This window comes from Anabrus simplex, chromosome 1, assembly GCF_040414725.1.
Source record: "Anabrus simplex isolate iqAnaSimp1 chromosome 1, ASM4041472v1, whole genome shotgun sequence".
NCBI classification, from domain to species: domain Eukaryota; kingdom Metazoa; phylum Arthropoda; class Insecta; order Orthoptera; family Tettigoniidae; genus Anabrus; species Anabrus simplex.
In genome coordinates, this window is record NC_090265.1 from 1,172,869,709 (window position 1) to 1,172,890,823 (window position 21,115).

The window sequence follows — 21,115 nt, forward strand, 5'->3', positions numbered from 1 at the left end:
ACACTTTTTAACAGTTCGGCGCGTGGTGTTGTTCCAATGTGGTGTTGTTCGTCACTATCCTCACGGATGTATTTGCCAAGTTTCGAGTTAATGAAATTAAGCACATGATCTGCTGTGGTAATAGAATGTAATATTATGTCAACAAAACACTTCAAAATACATCACACAAAGAAATTGAATTAATCGTTTCTTGGAACAACACTACGTAATGGAGACAAATGTACTCGTAACTTTTCTCAGAATCTACCAATTTAAGTAGTTATTACCTCAAAAGTTCGTTCTAACTAAAGTATGCAGTTCGTTTTGGTCTAAAAGCACTCTGTGGATCAACCGCTTTCTTTTGAAGTGTTGAAGATCTCTTTAAGGCTGGATATTTCTAACTGGTCAAATGTTGGTGGATGTGAACTGCTGATGCGTAATTATACACAGTACCGTTGACTTGCTGGTAATACTTCAAAAATTAAGTAATGGAATTTTGTGGTGAAATAAATATCAAATTAGCGTTTACTATATTATAACAATTTCCTTAAAATAAATTTGGGAAATGTCATCACTACGGAAGTAAAATGTTCCAATCACTCGTTGTTTTTGCTTTGTGGTATGTTTTCTTTAAGTTAGCCTCTCCCTTTAGGGAATCCTGAATCTGCCTTTGGGCTTCAACATTTATTGACAGACCATCTTGAATGCAACATAAAACTTTCCAGTCTGTCGAACACACAACAATTTAAATTTAAATTATAACACTATGAACATACCTGTAAAAAAACTACACAATATTATACAAAGAATGACATGTTTCGTTCTACAAGAACATCCTCAGATTTTATCAAATCACTTAAAACATGCGTATATATGTACAGTATTGTTTACGTTGCGTAAACGTGTCGATGATAAGAGAGTTAGGTGATAATATGAACAAGTATTGATTAATAATTTACAAGTATTAACATAAAGGAAAAACTTCTGTACTTATCTAGACTGCCGATGCTAAGTCCGTTGTCTCCAAATACTATTTCAGGACTGTGGTCATGGAGAGGCTAATGGCAATACGCACACAAAATAGCAGGACTGAATACAATGATACACAGAGCTATTTCCATACCAATGAGACAGATTTACGAGTACAAATCATTAAACAAATCGCGAAAGAAAACAACCACCCTCCGAGCACAGTAGTTAAACTATTAAATAAGCATAAGAAAAATGCCTGGGAAACCACCACACATGGCAGGGAAAATTACGTGGTGGTTCTCAACTACGTTAACGAAAACACATACCAAGTAGCTAACATTTTCAAAACCAACGTCTAAAAGTAACATTTAGAATGAACAACATACTACAGAGAGACACCAACAAGTGCAACCTAAACAAAAAAGACCCTTTCTCAAAGTCAGGAGTCTATGAACTCAAGTGCCAAGAACCTAACTGCAATGCCACATATATAGGTCAAACAAAACGTAATTTCCATACAAGATACAAAGAACACAAAAACGCGACCAGATATAATTGGCATTCAGCCTTCGGAGAGTACATATACGACAGTTCACACCATTTCACACCCATCAACACAGATCTAAAAATTTTACACATAGAAAATAAAAGTAAATCTTTGAATATAAAGGAAGCAATCGAAATTTACATAGCAAAGAAAACTAACGTGTGTATGCATGTTCAGTCCTCAGCCCTAAGGCTGGTTGGATCCCCAACAGCTCCGCCATCAGCTGTCATAGATGGCCTACGCATCACTGAAGAGGCGTACTAGGGAAATGAGGAGTGATGTAGTTTCCCATTTCTTTCCTCACCGAGCCAGACGTTGTTATTACATATCAGTCTGCCAAGCCCACTGAAATGCATGCACCAACCGACCCTCTGAACAACATTTTCACACCATTCATAGCAGGGACTGGCTGCATAAGGAATGGCATTACTAGCATCGCTCATACCTCAGTCACTTTCATATTGTCAAAGCCAAGGGTAAGACCGAGACAGATCAATGAAAGTAACAAAATTGCTCTAGCCTATACCAGAAGACACAGTATACTGTAAACACTACGTCCCGCCAGGTAACCAGCCGAAATGACCACACACATTTAAAAAATTCCCCGCTCTTCGCTCTACTTACATAACTTCTGGACAATACTTACTCTATAAATTAGCGCTTAAAGCCCTTTAGAGTACGGTTTATCACATAAATAACATATAATAGATACTCTCTATTTCAATTCCATATTTTGTTTAACCTAAAATCATTAACTTGCATTCATCCAAATTACATAAAATACATTATAACATGAAGAAGGCTAATAACCTTCACTCTCCCCTCTCCAGTGATGAAGGAAGGTTCCACAACGCTCCACTCGCTCCACCCCTACTTCCCCTCCCCTCTCCAAGGTACAGTATGCTAGATTATAACATTCAATAGGAAGGATCCACAACATTCCACTCCCCCCCCCCCGCCTGCTTCCACTCCCCTCTCCGCGAACAGCAGGCTATGCCCAAAAATTTCCATCAGCATCTCCATGACTACAGCCTTGAAATAGTTTTTGGAGATGACGGCAGTCTACGTAAGTACGTAAGTTTTTCTAATAATGTTATTTGCTTTACGTCCCACTAACTACTTTTACGGTTTTCGGAGACGCCGAGGTGCCGGAATTTAGTCCCACAGTTCTTTTACGTGCCAGTAAATCTACCGACACGAGGCTGGCGTATTTGAGCACCTTCAAATACCACCCGACTGAGCCAAGATCGAACCTACCAAGTTGGGGTCAGAAGGCCAGCGCCTCAACCGTTTGAGCCACTCAGCCTGGCAAGTATTATCCTTTATGTTAATACGATAATTGTAAATCATTATTAATTACTTATCAATACTTGTTCATATTATCACCTAATTTCTCTATCATCGACAAGTTTACGCAACGTAAACAATATTGTACATATATACGCATGTTTTAAGTGATTTAATAGAATCTGAGGACGTTGTAAAACGAAACATGTCATTCTTTGTATAATAAGTGCGTATTTTTTACAGATATGTTTATAGTGTTATAATTTATATTGAAATTGTTGTGTGTTTGACAGACTGGAAAGTTTTATGTTACATTTTACGGAGTCGACACTGGAAAGGATGGCTTCCTTTTTAACAAATGAACAGACCCTCTCGATAAAATCTTCAGTCTTGATGTCGGAAGTGTAGGATAAGAAAAAAGTCAGACCAACAATGGAAAGGGGAAGAGACAAAAGAAAAGAATACAGGTGGTAAAAGGCTAGGACCACAAGACAATCACAAAAGCAGGAAAGGCACCAAGTGTGTCAATTCCATTACTTAGAGACAGCCATGACTGTCATTAAAGATTTGTCTCTATCCCTGAAAATAAGGACACTTCCACAGTTTTTGAGAGCAGAGCAAAAGGTTGAAAAAAATCATCTAAAGATAGTGACATGGCCTCAGCACATTCCTAGAGTACAGTACCCCACTGTTGGGTGACAATAGTAATGTACTTAAAATATCCGCCCTACTGTTCGGCACTAATTGTAATATAAATAAAAAATAAAAGCTCATTGATCTTAATATTATTTTTGTGCCATAATTGAGTGTAAATATCACTTGGCGACTTCCAAATAAATAAATAAATAAATAAATAAATAAATAATAATAATAATAATAATAATAATAATAATAATAATAATAATAATAATAACAGGAAGAAGAATGTATAATTTGCCGAAAATGCAGGTAAATGGACATCAGAGTTCACCATAAGATCCCTCAATTTAGAATATCACTAACAACAAATAATAAATGGTAGTGCATAAAAGATGGCATTCAGGTTGTGTTCATAGAGCTGAAAAACTGATATTCTGCTGATTGGGTTTATCTGACTCCCTGAAAATGAATAAGCGGGTAGGAACTGCACCCAGGTTCTCCAATAACTTCTCCACTAATTGAAAATAAACATCTATATTTAGATCTAACTACCATCTGTACATAAGTACTTCCTCACCACACAATACATACAAGATAGCAACACATTCAATAAATATTTACAGCTGCTGAAAGACTCCCTCTATACATTCAAAAATCCTAGAATAAAAAGAAATGCAGAGGAAACACGAAAACGAGGACTCCACTACCATATGTATTATCCGCGCACTTTTTAGTGATAGATTTACACCCTAGTGCTGAAGCGGTCGACTTTGGTTATCTTCGAGATTCGTATTGGCAACCTTTGAAACACAAACTAAGAATCGCTTATCATCGCTGTGCGCCATCTGGCGTACACTTTAAGTACTCGTACTGTTGTTGTTTACACAGAAAAGTCAAACCATAGAATTCATGCTAGGAACAAGTTTCGCAACGGGAAATGTTATATAGTATTAAATATTGTGTGTGTGACACAGTTGTTTGCTTAAAATAATAAAGGTTTATAAAATTCATATCGATCGATCATATTATCGATTCAATTCAGATTTCATTTCCATTCAGTTGGCAGTATTGACGGAACCCTTCTTACTTCTCCAACGAGTACAAAAATCTATCACTAAAAAGTGCGCGGATAATAGTGAGCCCGATGACCACTAGTTACAAAGCGTATATTCACCGTCATGATCCAGAGTCATCGTAGTAATTCCTCGACCGCGTTCTCCAAAAAAGTATCTCAGATTTCTCCTCCCCACCACCTTCTCGATATCGAAGTTTCTGCCGGACGGCCTGTCCAATCATGAGCGAGAGATATCCAGTGCCATGATAACATTGGTAACACGCGTCGAACACTCGACCACGCCCACCGAGGCCTGGACTGTCCGTGTGACTCACTCAAGCTTCCCTCTGATGCTTCTCCAATCAATCAATCAATCAATCAATCAATCAATCAATCAATCAATCAATCAATCAATCAATCAATACTGCCCATGTGGCATATTCCCTATCTGTTCTTTTCCTAACCTTAAATGATTTCAAAGAAATTAGAAATTTATTGAACATCTCCCTTGTTAAGTTATTCCAATCCCTAACTCCCATTTCTATAAACGAATATTTGCCCCAATTTGTCCTCTTGAATTCCAGCATTATCTTCATATTGTGATCTTTCCTACTTTCAAAGACACCGATCAAACTTATTCGTCTACTAATGTCATTCCACGCCATCTCTCCGCTGACAACTCGAAACATACCACTTAGTCGAGCAGCTCGTCTTCACAGCCCAAACTTTGCAACATTTTTGTAACACTACTCTTCTGTCGGAAATCACCCACAACAAATCGAGCTGTTTTTCTTTGTATTTTTTTCCTGTTCTTGAATCAAGTAATCCTGATGAGGGTCCCATACACTGGAACCATTCTCTAGTTGGGGTCTTACCAGAAACGTATATGCCCTCTCCTTTACATCCTTACTACAACCCCCAAACACCCTCATAACCATGTGCAGAGATATGTACCCTTTATTTACAATTCCATTTGTGATTACCCCGATGAAGATCTTTCTTTAATTGTTACGAATAAAACTATATCTGTTTCATTACTCTAATTTATTTCAGGGTGGCCCAATAAATGAACACACATGTTTAAACACAAGTAATTCTAACCAGTTATGAATGACCACACTACTAATTACCAGTCTATTTACAAATCTCTCTACTTTCTGGCGCAGCAAGGGTCCAGCCTGTTCCTTTACCTCGGGCACGAATCCTCACTTTCACTCCCCCCCAAGTCCCGTCACCTCCTACAGCCACTGTGCGTAGACAGCTGGATTTGAACACAGTCCCCTGGCTATACAACACACAACGACTGTTCGTCGGTTCGACTCCAATGATAGTCCAGTTCTTCGCACAGTCCCATGCAGTGAACAATTGAACAGCTCAACAGTATTCAATAGCAGGACGATACCCACGACAGCGAACATTAAACACAGGTCCATTTATCCTCGCACTCACGATAGCGCGCTGGCTCGCGGCGATCCTCAGTTCACAGAATCACACAGTACATACAGCCTTTCGTTCTGTCGCCTCCAGTTACAGATTCACGGGTCTCTCCGACACCACAACAATAACTCCTGGTTCAAACCTCGGTGGGACACTAGCGATAGCTAACACCTCTGTCGCCCTTCACCTCGAAGCCCAACTGTCACTCACTCTAACACTAACTCCCACACGGAGTCCAATTCTGACTGACTCTCCGCGGCTTGCCACCCTTTTTTTATAGCTCACGTGATTTGAGCCAGAAATGTCACGACGTCACTACAGGCATAAAATTCCCACTGAATCTCAAAGAAATTCACAGGTAAGCCGGCTGCCGAGAACAATACACGGAAAGGCCGGCTGGGAGATTCCAAGTCGTCTGAGTCACCAGCCCCTTCCTGGAAGTACGGAAAGGAGCTAACACGGGGCTGGCACGTAACAATATTAACAGCTAGGTACTTAACGGCGATCCCCATAAGGAACTTTCCCCCCATCAACGAAGTAATTAGAACTGAGAGGACTGACGTTTAACTCCGTTTATCATTATACCATTGCCTGCTGCCCAGATCACAACATTATCGAGGTCATTTTGCAGTTGCCCAAAATCCTGTAACTTATTTATTACTCTATAGGCCTACAGAATAACATCATCCGAAAAAAGGCGTATTTCTGATTCTACTTCTTTACTTATATCATTTATATGCAGTATATAAGAAAACGAGCCGGCCACGTGGGGTAGGGGTAGCGTTCCTGCCTCATACCGGGAGGCCCCGGGGTCGATTCCCGGCCAGGTCAGGGATTTTTACCTGGATCCGAGGGCTGGTACGAGGTCCACTCAGCCTACGTGATTAGAATTGAGGAGCTATCTGACGGTGAGATAGCGGCCCCGTTCTAGAAAGCCAAGAATAACGGCCGAGAGGATTCGTCGTGCTGACCACACGCCGCCTCGTAATCTGCAGGCCTTCAGGCTGAGCAGCGGTCGCTTGGTAGGCCAATGCCCTTCAGGGCTGTAGTGCCATGGGGGGGGGTATATAAAAGAAAACATAAAGATCCAATAATACTGTCTTAAGGAATTCCCCTCTTAATTATTACAGGGTATTTTCTAGAAATATAGCAACCCATTCAGTCACTCTTTTCTCTAGTCCAATAGCACTCATTTTTGCCAGTAGTCTAAACCCGGAAACAGCTGTGTTTACTAACAGCCTGTGCAAAACTAATTATAAATATCTAATACGGAGAACTTCCAGCTTCAAATATTCACACCTTAATGAAAATGAAAACCTACAACCTGTTTTCCAGTCATTGGGTCAGGGATGTAATGAATGAAGCAGATATAGGCTGTTAGTATGATGGGGTCGCCACTCCCAAAGTGATTTATTAATGAATGATAGATGCAATGAAATGAGAATGGAGAGTGTTGCTGGAATGAAAGATGACAGGGAAAACCGGAGTACCCGGAGAAAAACCTGTCCCGCCTCCGCTTTGTCCAGCACAAATCTCACATGGAGGGACCGGGATTTGAACCACGGTATCCAGCGGTGAGAGGCCGACGCGCTGCCGTCTGAGCCACGGAGGCTCTCTCACGCCTTAATACACCAATAAAATAATAACGGTAATAATAATAACAATGATGATGGTGATAATGATAACAACAACAGTAATAATAATATGTTGTAATAAATCTAACATGGAGATGGGTTTTGTCCGTCACAGCACAGTGTTTCATCTTCTTCAAACCTGCTAATTTCGCTTCAGTGAAGAATAGGTCAATGTATGGTAAGGGTGGTGTGAGCATGTTTGTTATGTCCAAGTCTCCAGCTGATTGTACATGGGAAGTGTCGTCTTTAAATTTTTCACTGGATGCTGAAGCTATATATGCAGGTATGGAGATGTGGGTCTCATTCATTTGAGCTGGATATGAAGCAGCAAAGTTCCCTTCTTACTTCAACCGTTTCTACATTGCCGGTCTTACAGTCTAGGAATAGCAAGCCTGCCTCTTACCTAGAGGCCCTGGGATTGATTCCTGGCTAGGTCAGAAACTTTTACCTGGATTTGGGGACTGGTTTGAAGTCCATTCAACCTCATGAGAACAAAAGAGGAGCTGTCTGATGGTGAGATAGCAAACTCAGTCAAGAAAGCCATGAATAACAGTGGAGAACACGTCACACTGTCCGGCCCCGCGGTGTAGGGGGCAACGCGTCCGCCTGTCACCCGGCGGCCCCGGGTCCGATTCCCGGCCGGATCAGGGGTTTTTAATTGAAAATTATTAATATCCCTGGCCTGGGGACTGGGTGTTTGTGTCGTCCTTAACGTTCCTTTCCTCACAAAATACACGCAGGTTCCTCACATGTGGTGCAAGTACGGGTAAAAGATCTTTCTAGGTCGACGAACAAATAGCTTTTTTTAAGTACGTCACAGTGATCACGCGTCACCTCGTAATCTGCAGGATGTCTTGGCTGAGCAGCTGTCATTTGATAAACCAAGGCCCATCAGAGCTGCAGTGCCACGGAGTTTCATTTGGTACTTAAATTTCAGAGTTTACATACATTAGGAAGAAATTAATTTAAGCATGAAAGTATCATTAGGACCTTCATTGAAGTTAACTCGGATGTTGTTATCATTACTTGTGAGTTATTTTTCAAAGTGGCTGCAGATAGTTTTCCAAGTTGAGGAATCATTCCCAGAATGATGACTCTATGCATCGATTAAAAAAGTGTAGGACCTGCACATTGTTAAGATATAAAATGCCATTCATTGTCAAAGAATCTAAGTTAATACCGATTTATGGCATTTACACACTGAAACCAAATACCTCTATGACGACCATTTCTGCATCTATCTTTGGTTTCAGTATAGTGTATTAATGATACAAAAGTAATATATTCCCAACTAAATGTCTTCTAGTTTGAAGATTGCAATATAAAACATACAAATAGAAATACAGTATAGGGAATTTACTAAACAAAACACAGTATGTTTCACTACCAGAAATACATACCTGCAGTTTCGCTAGTGGGATGATGTCACAATTCTGCGGCCGATGCCAAACTGTCTTCTGTGATGTAGCATTGTAATAATAGAATCGCGACGTGTTCTGATCAAACAGTTCCCACCACTGATTGTTATCAGTCTTCTTGCTAGAAAACAAATTAAAGTTCTCATTCTTATGTCATTGGAGTTCATGAAATACAGTTCTATATTGTATGCAATAGCAGTGGAAAACCTATACAAAGTTTTAAATGAAAAGTGAACATTCAATTAAGGCATACTTATATGATAAAAATATCACACTGATCAGAGACCCCAATTCTAAATTCTGCCGTACATAAGTTAATACGGCTCATTAAAGAAAGACACTTGTTATATCAAAAAATTGAAGTATAAAATCTTCGTAACTTATTATTAAACTCAATGAATTAACCCGGATGTTCTGTTCGGGTCTATATGATCCGAAATTAATATATACGTCGTGTTTCATATTTTAAATACCAATAAGTTATATGTTTATGAAACTTGGTGACTGAAAACAGAAGAGCTGCACGTTTAAAAAGTATAAGAAAATAAAGTAGTTTGGGCATAAACTGTAATAGTTACATATGTAACATTCGGGTCATTATGACCCGACACAAATATGATTACTGTAATTCGGATTTATGTTTTAAAAATGGAAATGTTGAACTTAATTTTTGTTATATTTTTTGGGAATAGTGATTTTTATCATTCCAACTTTCCCTCAACAATCAATTAAGCCAAATAGAATGGAAACTCTCCTCACATACCACGCAGAACAGCGGCGACAGCGCGTGGTGCTGCTATCTAGCGGCTCGAGGAGAACAGTAACACAACGAACTGTTAAAATACTACACATTTCGACTTCGAAAACCCAACGAAATAAAGAACTGAAGACGTCTGCGTCGTTCTTGTAATATAATATAGGAAAGGAAGAAGGTGGATGTTGATCTCAAAGAATCAGTGATAATAATAACAACACAAATGCATTAATAAATTAAAACATTCAACAGTCATGTTATGACTACAGTATGAAAACATCTTCAAGAGCATATCACACATGCGATATATTTTTCAGTTTGATATTTTTTTTGACTGGTAATAGTTTTCTCTGTTGAATCATTGGTTCTGTTCACTGTTAATACGGATTTTGAAATACTTGTCAGTCAGTAATTTTATACTATATTCATTCATTGATTAAAAAACTATCAGTTAATTTGCTTCTAATTCCATGTGTGCTTTCCAACAAAAACTATTTACAAATGTTCCTGATAGTTTTGCAGACAACTTTCCTCCACACATATGTATTTGGTAACATCATTTTATAATTACCATACTTCATTTCTATGTGCAAATTTCCCATGCTATAATCATTATCATAAGATGACAATACATCTCTACCCCTCAACATAGAGAAACTTGCTACATGCCAGCCCATAGCATAATGGTCTGCATTTCCCAGTATTATATAAATGAAATGTCGTATGGCTTTTAGTGCCGGGATATCCCAGGACGGGTTCGGCTCGCCAGGTGCAGGTCTTTCTATTTGACACCCGTAGGTGACCTACGCGTCGTGATGAGGATGAAATGATGATGAAGACAACACATACACCCAGCCCCCGTGTCATTGGAATTAACTAATTAAGGTTAAAATCCCCGACCCGGCCGGGCATTGAACCCGGGACCCTCTGAACCAAAGGCCAGTACGCTGACCGTTCAGCCAGCGAGTCGGACAGTATTATATCATAGTCATAATCATTTACCTGGTCACTTAACTAACACTGTTTAGTTTCATTAGCTTCAAAATTGCACTTCATCACATCATTATGAGTCAATAGAAAGTTTGCAACATCAGATTCACAATTACTGTCATCAGAAGCACAGAGCAACTGATTCACCATTACCTCTCTTATGGCACTGCAAAATTTTGTTGCATCTGGTGTTACATTGTTGCTCTAATGATCGAAAAAAAATGTCAATGCAGTCCTGTGTGCTCTTCCTTGTTAGCAAATAATGGAAAGCATAATCATTGTGTAATTTTGACTACAATAATTTCAGTGCAGAAATACCACAAGAAACTATACCTAGATATATATATAAGTTACCCTTGGCTTAATAGATTTTTGTTTCTGAATTCCTTTCCTGTGAAGTAGTCCTAGCACACTACATAGCCTTTATATAAATGTTCTGCTCCTTTCAACTAAATCTGTCCTTATGCTTTTCACAACACACAGAGTACACCTGAAAATCCATTAAATGCATACATTTAATCATAACAATCATAACACACTGGTTTATCATAGTATTCCAGCTATTCGATCCCTACTCTGACGGGCTGTTTTGAATGAGCAGTGCGCACACCTAAGGCAGAAGCTCAGTAGTAGTAGATTTAGGCCTATTCCAAATTATAGCACCACAATTCGCTACATAACTCAAAATTCAACCCTGAAAAGAGTTGTTTCTTACTAAAATCTTCCTCTTCACTTTTATTTTTTACCGGGCAAGATGGCCGTGCGGTTAGGGGCACGCGGCTGTGAGCTTGCATCCGGGAGATAGTGGGTTTGAATCCCACTGTCGGCAGCCCTGAAGATGGTTTTCCGTGGTTTCCCATTTTCACACCAGGCAAATCCTTCCAACTCCTAGGCCTTTCCTATCCCATCGTCGCCATAAGACGTATCTGTGTCGGTGCGACGTAAAGCCACTAGAAAAAAATCACTTTTATTAAATTCTACATTCATCTTATTCCAAATTAGCAGTGAAGGAGGGGTTTCTGTTTTGGCTTGGAAGAAAAATTTGCCTCCAAGTCAGATACATTTTTCCGCCGCCAGTGTAGTGAATTGAGATTTTCCGAGTCATCGGGTACTCCTAGGAAAAAGATAGTAAAAGGGCACATAGTTTTTGACCTGGGACTCACCACTATTCAACTCCCCCCCCCCCTCCCGCCGAAAAAAAAAAGGCGAAGAGTGTTCACGGATCACGACTGTCTGTGGCTTGGTCATTCCAGCTCTGGAACTTTGGACTGTTAGATCAGCAGCGTAGTACTGTTCGTTAAAAGTGAGAAAATGTGTGGTTTTCCATTTGATCGAGTATTTCAAATGAAAGCATTGCTTTTAAACGCGTCATTCCTACCGATGTCATTGTAATAACCTATGTTCATTTCAGTTGGTAAAACCACTACGCCAATCTTTCTGAGGATGTAAAAAGGCAGGTGGAGAGTGAGTTTCTGCCATTATAATGAAAACTCCCCAACGTGATTGTGACTGATGATACGCAAGCAGGCCTACCATTACAATGAAAATTCCCTAACCCAGTCTTCATATGTTAAAATATGTCTGGTTAATTCCCCGTCGCATTTCTAGGGTAACGTTAAGAACTATGCAATTTAATACAATCTTGCTAAAACGTGTACACTACCTAACCTATAATTCTGTTTACAATGTAGAATTCCGTAGCGAAACACGGGTACGTCAGCTAGTCAGTCTATATACTCTTCGGTGTCGGTGATTTCACTCAGGCAGTGAAGTTCGGTGCACTGCTGTTCGCCTGCGGTCTGCAAATTGTTTCTTTAATTATCTAATTACTTTCGAGCCTTGCGAATGTTTTGAAAGTCGTGAACTTGTTCGTATCGTTCGTGAGTGAAGTGAATTCCAGTGTCGTGTTTGCGCTGTTGAAATGCCGTGTTGTGCAATTGCAAGCTGTAGAAACCGTCCCAAATTCACTCGCAAAACAACTAAACAACATCTGCTAGTAACTGGTAGAGAACGACAAAACGTAAGAAAAGCTGCTGAACTTCCCTTTGGCACTCGTATATTTTTCCTGGGAATGAACATGTAATATAGTTTGTTGAAACTGTTAATGGTGGATTTGATGTTCTTAATAACAGAATCCCTCATCATCCAACAAACAAGTTCAAAAGTCTTTACGCAACAAATTTAGAGGAACAGGATGTTATCCTGAATAAAATGTTCGACCTGTTTTCATCAGACTTACTACCTTTTCAAATACGCTGTATGGTTTCCATCCGTAGTTGGCAGGGATTATTTCGAAACCTAAAATCTGAAGGATATCAATATCTACTAGCATCGAAATGCAATCAACATGTTTTAGGGTCATATTTTTCTATGATCAGGGGCTTAGGTCGGTTTTATGACCACCTCCTGCCCAAAAGAGTTTTCCAGATAATAAAGTCCCTATTACTGAGCAAAACTGCAAAATGGAAGAGTGTGAAACGTTAAATGTAGATGTCCCCGACCGAGTAGACTGTGCTGTTATTAATAGCTCCATAGAATCAGTCGAAACTAACCTGGAAATTTTCGATTCAGAGTATGAAGACTTTAATTGTATAGTTGACGCATTAACAGATCAGTGTACTGAGCCGCGCAATCTCGAAGATTGCTTACATAATGAAAATAAGGACTTATTGAAAATGTTGGCAGGTATATTATATCGAGTTACGAAAAAAGGAATCACCACTAGCTTCATCTACGGAGGAAAAACTGAAAAATTAGTTAGTATTAGGAACTCTGACTGAATCTCGACTTTGGCTAGAGGAGACCTAATGAATCCATCTCCCCAGTGGTTCGACACTGTTTGCGAACTAGAAAAAGGTTTTCACAGGTTCCACGGAAATGGTCCGAGGAATTACTCAAGAGTGACAAAGGAGCTGATAGATATCATTAGACCTAAGTGTAGTGAAGTCAATGACTTCGCTGCTACGTGTTTTGTAAGAACTCGTTCATTTATTAGAATGAAAGAACTGAATAAGAGGTCAGTGAATGAAAACTGGACTACGGATGCGCATGCTGACGCTGCACGAAAAAAAAATCGAAGAAGAACAAAATTAAGTCCTGAAAGTAGGCCTAAATTAATAGTAATGTTATTTTTGTTACGTAGATTTATTATTATTATTAGCTTTAACAAACTGAACTCTTAATCTTTTGTTTTGAAATATTTTGTGAATATAAACTACAGCCTTAATATACTTTTGTGAAATAGGGCTCCGTATTGTACTGGATATTCAATATTATTATTATTATTATTATTATTATTATTGACTTTTGTTGTTAATAAAAAACAATACTCTCACCGCTGGATACCGTGGTTCAAATCCCGGTCACTCCATGTGAGATTTGTGCTGGACAAAGCGGAGGCGGGACAGGTTTTTCTCCGGGTACTCCGGTTTTTCCTGCCATCTTTCATTCCAGCAAACTCTCCGTTATCATTTCATAGCATCTATCAGTCATTAATAAATCGCTTTGGGAGTAGCGACCCCATAGTACTAATAGCATATATCTGCTTCATTCATTACATCCTTGACCCTGTCAATGACTGAAAAACAGGTTGTAGGTTTTCATTTTTCAAAAAAGCAATAATGTTAGTACAGTATTTACTATTTTCAGGAAAAGTAACAACATGCAGCATTTAATCTTGTGTATTTTATTTAAACGTTTTCGGTTAATTACATTTCTTGATTGTTAAGCTTTGATTTATGTAATCTGTACGTGTATAGGGTACTTGCTTTTAATTCTTTTAAGTAATTATGAACTGTAAATACTAACATTTCCGGTGTATTGGAACATTTAAAAATGAATTTTAAACTACTCTGACTTTTAAAGTAGGTCTGCAATATTTACGAAAGTACACAAACAAAATAATAGTTTTATGCAATATCTTAGTGGTTTTCGTGTGAAAATATTTACAACGTAAACGTATTTGTGATAAGGAAGATAAGCGGGGCGCTCGGCAAACTGATTTGTTGTAAGTTACAGCGCCTGGCAGACTAGAGTCCGTTGACGTCACACGCTCCTGTCCAGCTGCGCGTGACACCTGCCGTCTGGTTGCCTGTACTAGCCGTGGCCACTTGTGGGCCGAGACCCAGTCTGCATCCACCGACCTGTTTTACAAAGGACGGGAAAGTGGTCATGTGCCAGGTGTGTAACGAAAAACTATAGGGTGTTCCTTGAAGTCACAACTTGTAACGAAAAACTATAGGGTGTTCCATGAAGTCACAACTTGATCGACATTTACGCAGTGCATTGCACACAAACAATAAACATCGTATGTCTTCTAAGCAGTTACAACTGAAATGGGACAGTCTGGTTCAAAACGTGAGTTTTTAAAGATATGTGCCGGGCAAAGAGAGCTGCAAACATTTCGTGGAACAAACTTCAGGTGCCGGAATATTGCTCATTTCTTGATAAGTATTGCAATAGGCCAATTCCAGACATGTCTACGCTTCGAAATAATTATCTGGACGAGTGTTACCATGATATAATGGTATATATTCGAAGTGATATTTACAACTCCTATATCAGGATGGCAGTAGATGAAACGACAGACGCTTTGGGGCGCTATATTGCCAACCTTACTGTTGGGAAACTGGATCCAGAAGCCTCGTACATAAATAATTTAATAGCATCAATAAAAGAAGAATTTATGAAAGCCCAAATGAGAGTTCAATATTACATAAAGGACATCTACCGCACGCTGTCTTCTCCACCTAAGTCTATCTTAACACGATGGGGCACTTGGCTTCAAACTGTTAGTTTCTACATTCCGAAGCTGTTAAGTCACCTGTAAATTCATTTACTCCCGAGTCGACAGCATCGGTATGCGATTCTCTGAATGCACTAAGTGAACAGAGTGTGGTCAGCAATACTGCACACATATTTTCAGAGGAATTTTACCTGGATTGGAAAGTGCATTACAAAACTAGAGGCCATTGGTCTTCCACTTCAAGAATCCATGACAATTATGGCGAATGCTAAATTGAAACTAAATTTTAGCATGGCAGGGCAAATCGGCATCGAGATTCTAACATGCAGTCTTGAAACCAAATCCAGGTTATTCAAGTTTTCTATATGTTTGCAAGATTATTCGTGGAGAACCAAGAAAAATTCTGGAAGATATTTTGACTACCAAGTTTTATCTAAAAAAATATGCACCGCTAACTTTCTGCGATGCTTAAAGCTTCTTCTCAGCCTCAACGGAAAACATGGAAAAGTACTTAGGTTGATTCTTTTTCAGGTGTAATATTGTTGCCATATGTTTTCTATTTTAGGTAGTTTATAAAGTATTTACTCAAAGTTAGTTTCGGCAGACTGAATGGCCTAACAGTTATTAACAAAAATTGTATTGTCTCATCCTTAACCGTGAATGATAATAAAATATACGAATATTTTTGTAAATTTAATGTACTTATACTGCTTATTTTATGAATACGACATACTGAATGACATATTTTGTGAATATTACATACAATGCCTGACAAAAAAGTTATTAATAATAATGTTATTGGCTTTACGTCCGACTAACTACTTTTACGGTTTTCGGAGACGCCGAGGTGCCGGAATTTAGTCCCGCAGGAGTTCTTTTACGTGCCAGTAAGTCTACTGACACGAGGCTGACGTATCTGAGCATCTTCAAATACCACCGGACTGAGAAAAAATGTTAAGCACCCAGATGGAGTAGTCCAATATTATTCCATTTCGGTATACATGCATACCATTGATGTGTGAGTAAATCATTAGATTTACAAGGATCTGTAATGTGTAGAACGCCCATCAGAGTGCATTCGTGATGGCACCGTCCTGTTGTTAATAAGTTGTTACCAGCCAACCGCTGTGAGTCAGTGCAGAGAGAAAGAACTACGTACAGTACGAAGCACCCGCGATGCCTCGCAGACGCGTTAGACAGCCTATCCAGCAACTGGCAGCATTTAACAGAGGCCGCATTGTGGGTATGCATGAGGCTGGTTGGTCGTATCGTGCAATTGCAGGTATGTGGGCCATTCAGATGTCACAGTGGCCCGATGTTGGACACGATGGGTATATGAGGGCACCCAATCACGTCGTGCAGGTTCGGGTCGGTCAAGAGACACTACCCCGATGGAGAAACGTCGTATGGTGCGCCAAGCAATACGGGATCCCTTAACTTCGGCACCCGCCATCCGCGAACATGTACTGGAGACTCTACAACATCCTGTGAATTCCCGCACCGTGTCTCGACGACTCGCATCCGCCGGAATAGGGTCCTACCGCTCCATGCGTCGGTTGCCATTGACACCAGAACACCCACGCCTGCGTTTGGAGTGGTGCCTTGCCCGGGAGGCATGGACAGAGGACGACTGGCGTCGCATCATGTTCAGTGACGAGTCCCGCTTCTCCATGACCTCCGATGACTATCGTGTGCGGGTTTGGCAGTGTCGAGCGCAGAGGGCAGATTCTGCCAATATTGCGGAAAGACACACAGGCATAATCCCTGGCATCATGGAGTGGGGAGGCATAGGATATGCGTTCAGGTCGCCTCTAATAGTGCTTCGGCAGACTTTGACGGCAAAGCGATACGTCACAGACGTTCTGCGTCCGCACGTCCTACCCCGTATGACACAGCACACTGGGACAGTGTTCCAAAGAGATAATGCACGTCCACACACATCACGTGTGTCTATGGACTGCCTAGAGCAGGTTGAGGTCCTCCTGTGGCCAGCAAGATCCCCGGACATCTCCATCATTGAACACGTGTGGGATGACATTGGAAGGAGACTACGTCCCAACATCAACCTGCGGGATCTGGAGGAACAGCTTCAACAACTGTGGACGAACTTGCCTCAGGAGAGGATCCAAAGGCCATTTGACATCATTCCGAACCGCATAAGGGTATGCATTGCAGCCGGCGGAGGGCGGGGGCGTGCGACACTCTACTGACCTGGCGCCAACATTCCACCTGTAACTGCCAACGGCCTTGCCTCTTTCACCCCATATTGTAATCAGTTCAATAAAGGCACATGGTCTTTCAGCACAAATGTAGTTTCATTCATTTTCAACCACTCCTTCTGGGTGCTTGACCCTTTTTTTTTCAGGCAGTGTATTTCCCTGACATTTACAAAGAGCATTGTACATATTTTGCACTTTGATATTACATAAAAATCTGGGTCCTACGAGGGGGGAAACAAATGCAAACGGGATTTTATTTTTTATTTAAATTCATTTATTGAAAAACACAAGGCAATTAAAATTTAATTTTTCACATAGTTTCCTGCTTTGGAATTTCATTTGTCCCAGCGTATGGACAGCTTTTTGATGCCCTCATCGTAAAAAGAACAGGGTTGTGTCACCAGCCAGTTGCGCACGAAGTCTTCCACACTCTCGTCATCTTCAAATCGTTGCCCTCCTAGAGCTTCTCTAAACGGTCCGAACAAACGGAAATCACAGGGCGATAAGTACGGGCTGTAAGGAAGATGATCAGGTGTAGTCCAGTGCATTTCCTGTAGCTTGGAGTTCTTGCTGGCGAGATGTAGTGTTTACAGTGCACTATGTCTTCTGGCATGGGTTATATCAAATTTTTTACTTTCATTGACCTGTCTCAGTCTTATCCTTGGCTTTAACAATATGAAAGTGACTGAGGTATGAGTGATGCTAGTAATACCACTCCTTATGCAGCCAATCCCTGTTATGAATGGTGTGAAAATATCGCTCATAGGGTCGGTTGGTGCATATATTTCAGTGGGCTTGGCAGACTGATATGTAATAGCAACGGCTGGCTCGGTGAGGAAAGCAACGGGAAACTACATCACTCCTCATTTCCCTAGTACGCCTCTTCAGTGACGCCTAGGCTATTTATGACAGCTGCTGGCGGACCTGAAGAGGATCAAACCAGCCTTCGGGCTGAATACCCAACATACATACATACATACATACATACATACATACATACATACTGGAGACAGTTAGAGTTGCAGTATGGGGCCGCGCATTGTCGTGGAGGAGGATGACCTGTCGAATCAGTTGGTCTCGTCTTTCGCGGCGATATGCAACCCTCCCCTTGCTCAACAGCTCGCAGTCGTCAATAATGGCTTTAACCGCATGAATGTCTTCATCTGTAATGCTGGTCCGAGAACGGCGATCGTTTTGCTGATTTTCCACACGTTCTCGTCCTTCCTTGGACGTTTTATGCCAGGCAAACACACGCGTCCTTGACAATGTTTGACCACCGGACTGTGCAGTCAATCCCTGGCAAATTTCCGCCGCTGTAACTCCTTCACGAGCAATAAATTATATCATTATGCATTGCGCAGTGGAGGGGTGCACCTGTTGCTCCAACATCGTGAGCGTTACTGACGAAACGGCGGGAAATATCTAACAGCTTGCTCTCCCCACTCCTAACGCTCCCGCCTAAGCATAGCAGAAGCGTGGGGCCAGTCCTACAAACTGTTGATGTTCAGAAACAAAAATCCCGTTTATATTTGATCGACCTTCGTACTAATGACTACATGGCAATAAAAGTGACACCCCCTAAATCTATGGAAAGCCTTTTAGTCTGTATACCGCACGAGCTCAAACAAAACAAAATAGAAAATGTTTAGCTTAAGTATCTAACACTAAAAATGGAATGTGCCTGGAAAATACAAAGGTCCCTCATTAAATGATGCAAGTGAAACATATTAATTATTGTATAAATTATGTCTACTGCCTGGATAAATGTAGCTCCTATCGAAGTCTCAGTCCATTTATGACTGCCACAGTATGGAAGCTGCGGGGTATGGGTGGTACTGAATAATGACTTCCAGACTAGTGCGTTTTGATATTATGAAAGGTGCTACTCATAGCGTCGGTCGTGCTGCACTAGCACTTTCTGGTTCAGTGAGGAAAGCAATGGCAAACTACGGTACCGCATTCCTTATTTTGCTATGTATGCCTCATTATGGAGCCGTCATAAGTTTTTGTGATTTCCCTTTAACAGCATAACCTTTGGTGGTACTAGGGGGGGGGGGAAGGGGTTTCCATCTGAAGATCCAGCTAGCCTCCGGACTGATTACTTAACAGACACAATCAATTTCAAGTCAAAAGACATGTGACTTTTGAGGTTAGCATCAAACACATTTAAAAGATTAACGGGCCATGATTTTGATGTTCACTCTCTTTTATATGTACAGCATTTTCCAGCATGCCCTCTGTTGAATGAATACATCATGGTTTTTCAACAATACGGAAAGTATTTCTTATAAATGTACCATTGATAGTGATTTTGTTGGTGTGTAGATTTGTTAGAAGACTTTAGATGAAGATATTGAATATATTTGATTGTTACCTATCAAAGCAACTCGGCTGTCAAATTGAAATGAAAAACAGCATATACACTGACTGACAGAGCAAATGCAACACCAAGAAGGAGTGGTCAGAACTTTATGCCAATTGCAGGGTAGACTGACGTCACTGAGGTATGCTCATGATGTGAAATGCGCCGCTGTGCTGCGCAAGTAGCGAACGATAAATGGGACACGGCGTTGGCGAATGGCCCACTTCGTACCGTGATTTCTCAGCCGACAGTCATTGTAGAACGTGTTGTCGTGTGCCACAGGACACGTGTATAGCTAAGAATGCCAGGCCGCCGTCAACGGAGGCATTTCCAGCAGACAGAAGACTTTACGAGGGGTATGGTGATCGGGCTGAGAAGGGCAGGTTGGTCGCTTCGTCAAATCGCAGCCGATACCCATAGGGATGTGTCCACGGTGCAGCGCCTGTGGCGAACATGGTTGGCGCAGGGACATGTGGCACGTGCGAGGGGTCCAGGCGCAGCCCGAGTGACGTCAGCACGCGAGGATCGGCGCATCCGCCGCCAAGCGGTGGCAGCCCCGCACGCCACGTCAACCGCCATTCTTCAGCGTGTGCAAGACACCCTGGCTGTTCCAATATCGACCAGAACAATTTCCCGTCGATTGGTTGAAGGAGGCCTGCACTCCCGGCGTCCTCTCAGAAGACTACCATTGACTCCACAGCATAGACGTGCACGCCTGGCATGGTGCCGGGCTAGAGCGACTTGGATGAGGGAATGGCGGAACGTCGTGTTCTCCGATGAGTCGCGCTTCTGTTCTGTCAGTGATAGTCACCGCAGACGAGTGTGGCGTCGGCGTGGAGAAAGGTCAAATCCGGCAGTAACTGTGGAGCGCCCTACCGCTAGACAACGCGGCATCATGGTTTGGGGCGCTATTGCGTATGATTTCACGTCACCTCTAGTGCGTATTCAAGGCACGTTAAATGCCCACCGCTACGTGCAGCATGTGCTGCGGCCGGTGGCACTCCCGTACCTTCAGGGGCTGCCCAATGCTCTGTTTCAGCAGGATAATACCCGCCCACACACTGCTCGCATCTCCCAAC

At 41.2% G+C, this 21,115-nt stretch overlaps 1 protein-coding gene across 1 annotated transcript in view; it reads right to left on the bottom strand.

The window, feature by feature from the left end:
* RhoGAP93B (MyTH4 and RhoGAP_KIAA1688 domain-containing protein RhoGAP93B) overlaps nucleotides 1–21,115 on the bottom strand; it is a 435,660-nt gene that overhangs the window by 189,486 nt on the left and 225,059 nt on the right. The window contains exon 3 of the mRNA XM_067151129.2: nucleotides 8,950–9,088. Coding sequence (XP_067007230.2) covers nucleotides 8,950–9,088 — 139 coding nt within the window. The remainder of the gene's footprint in view (nucleotides 1–8,949; nucleotides 9,089–21,115) is intronic.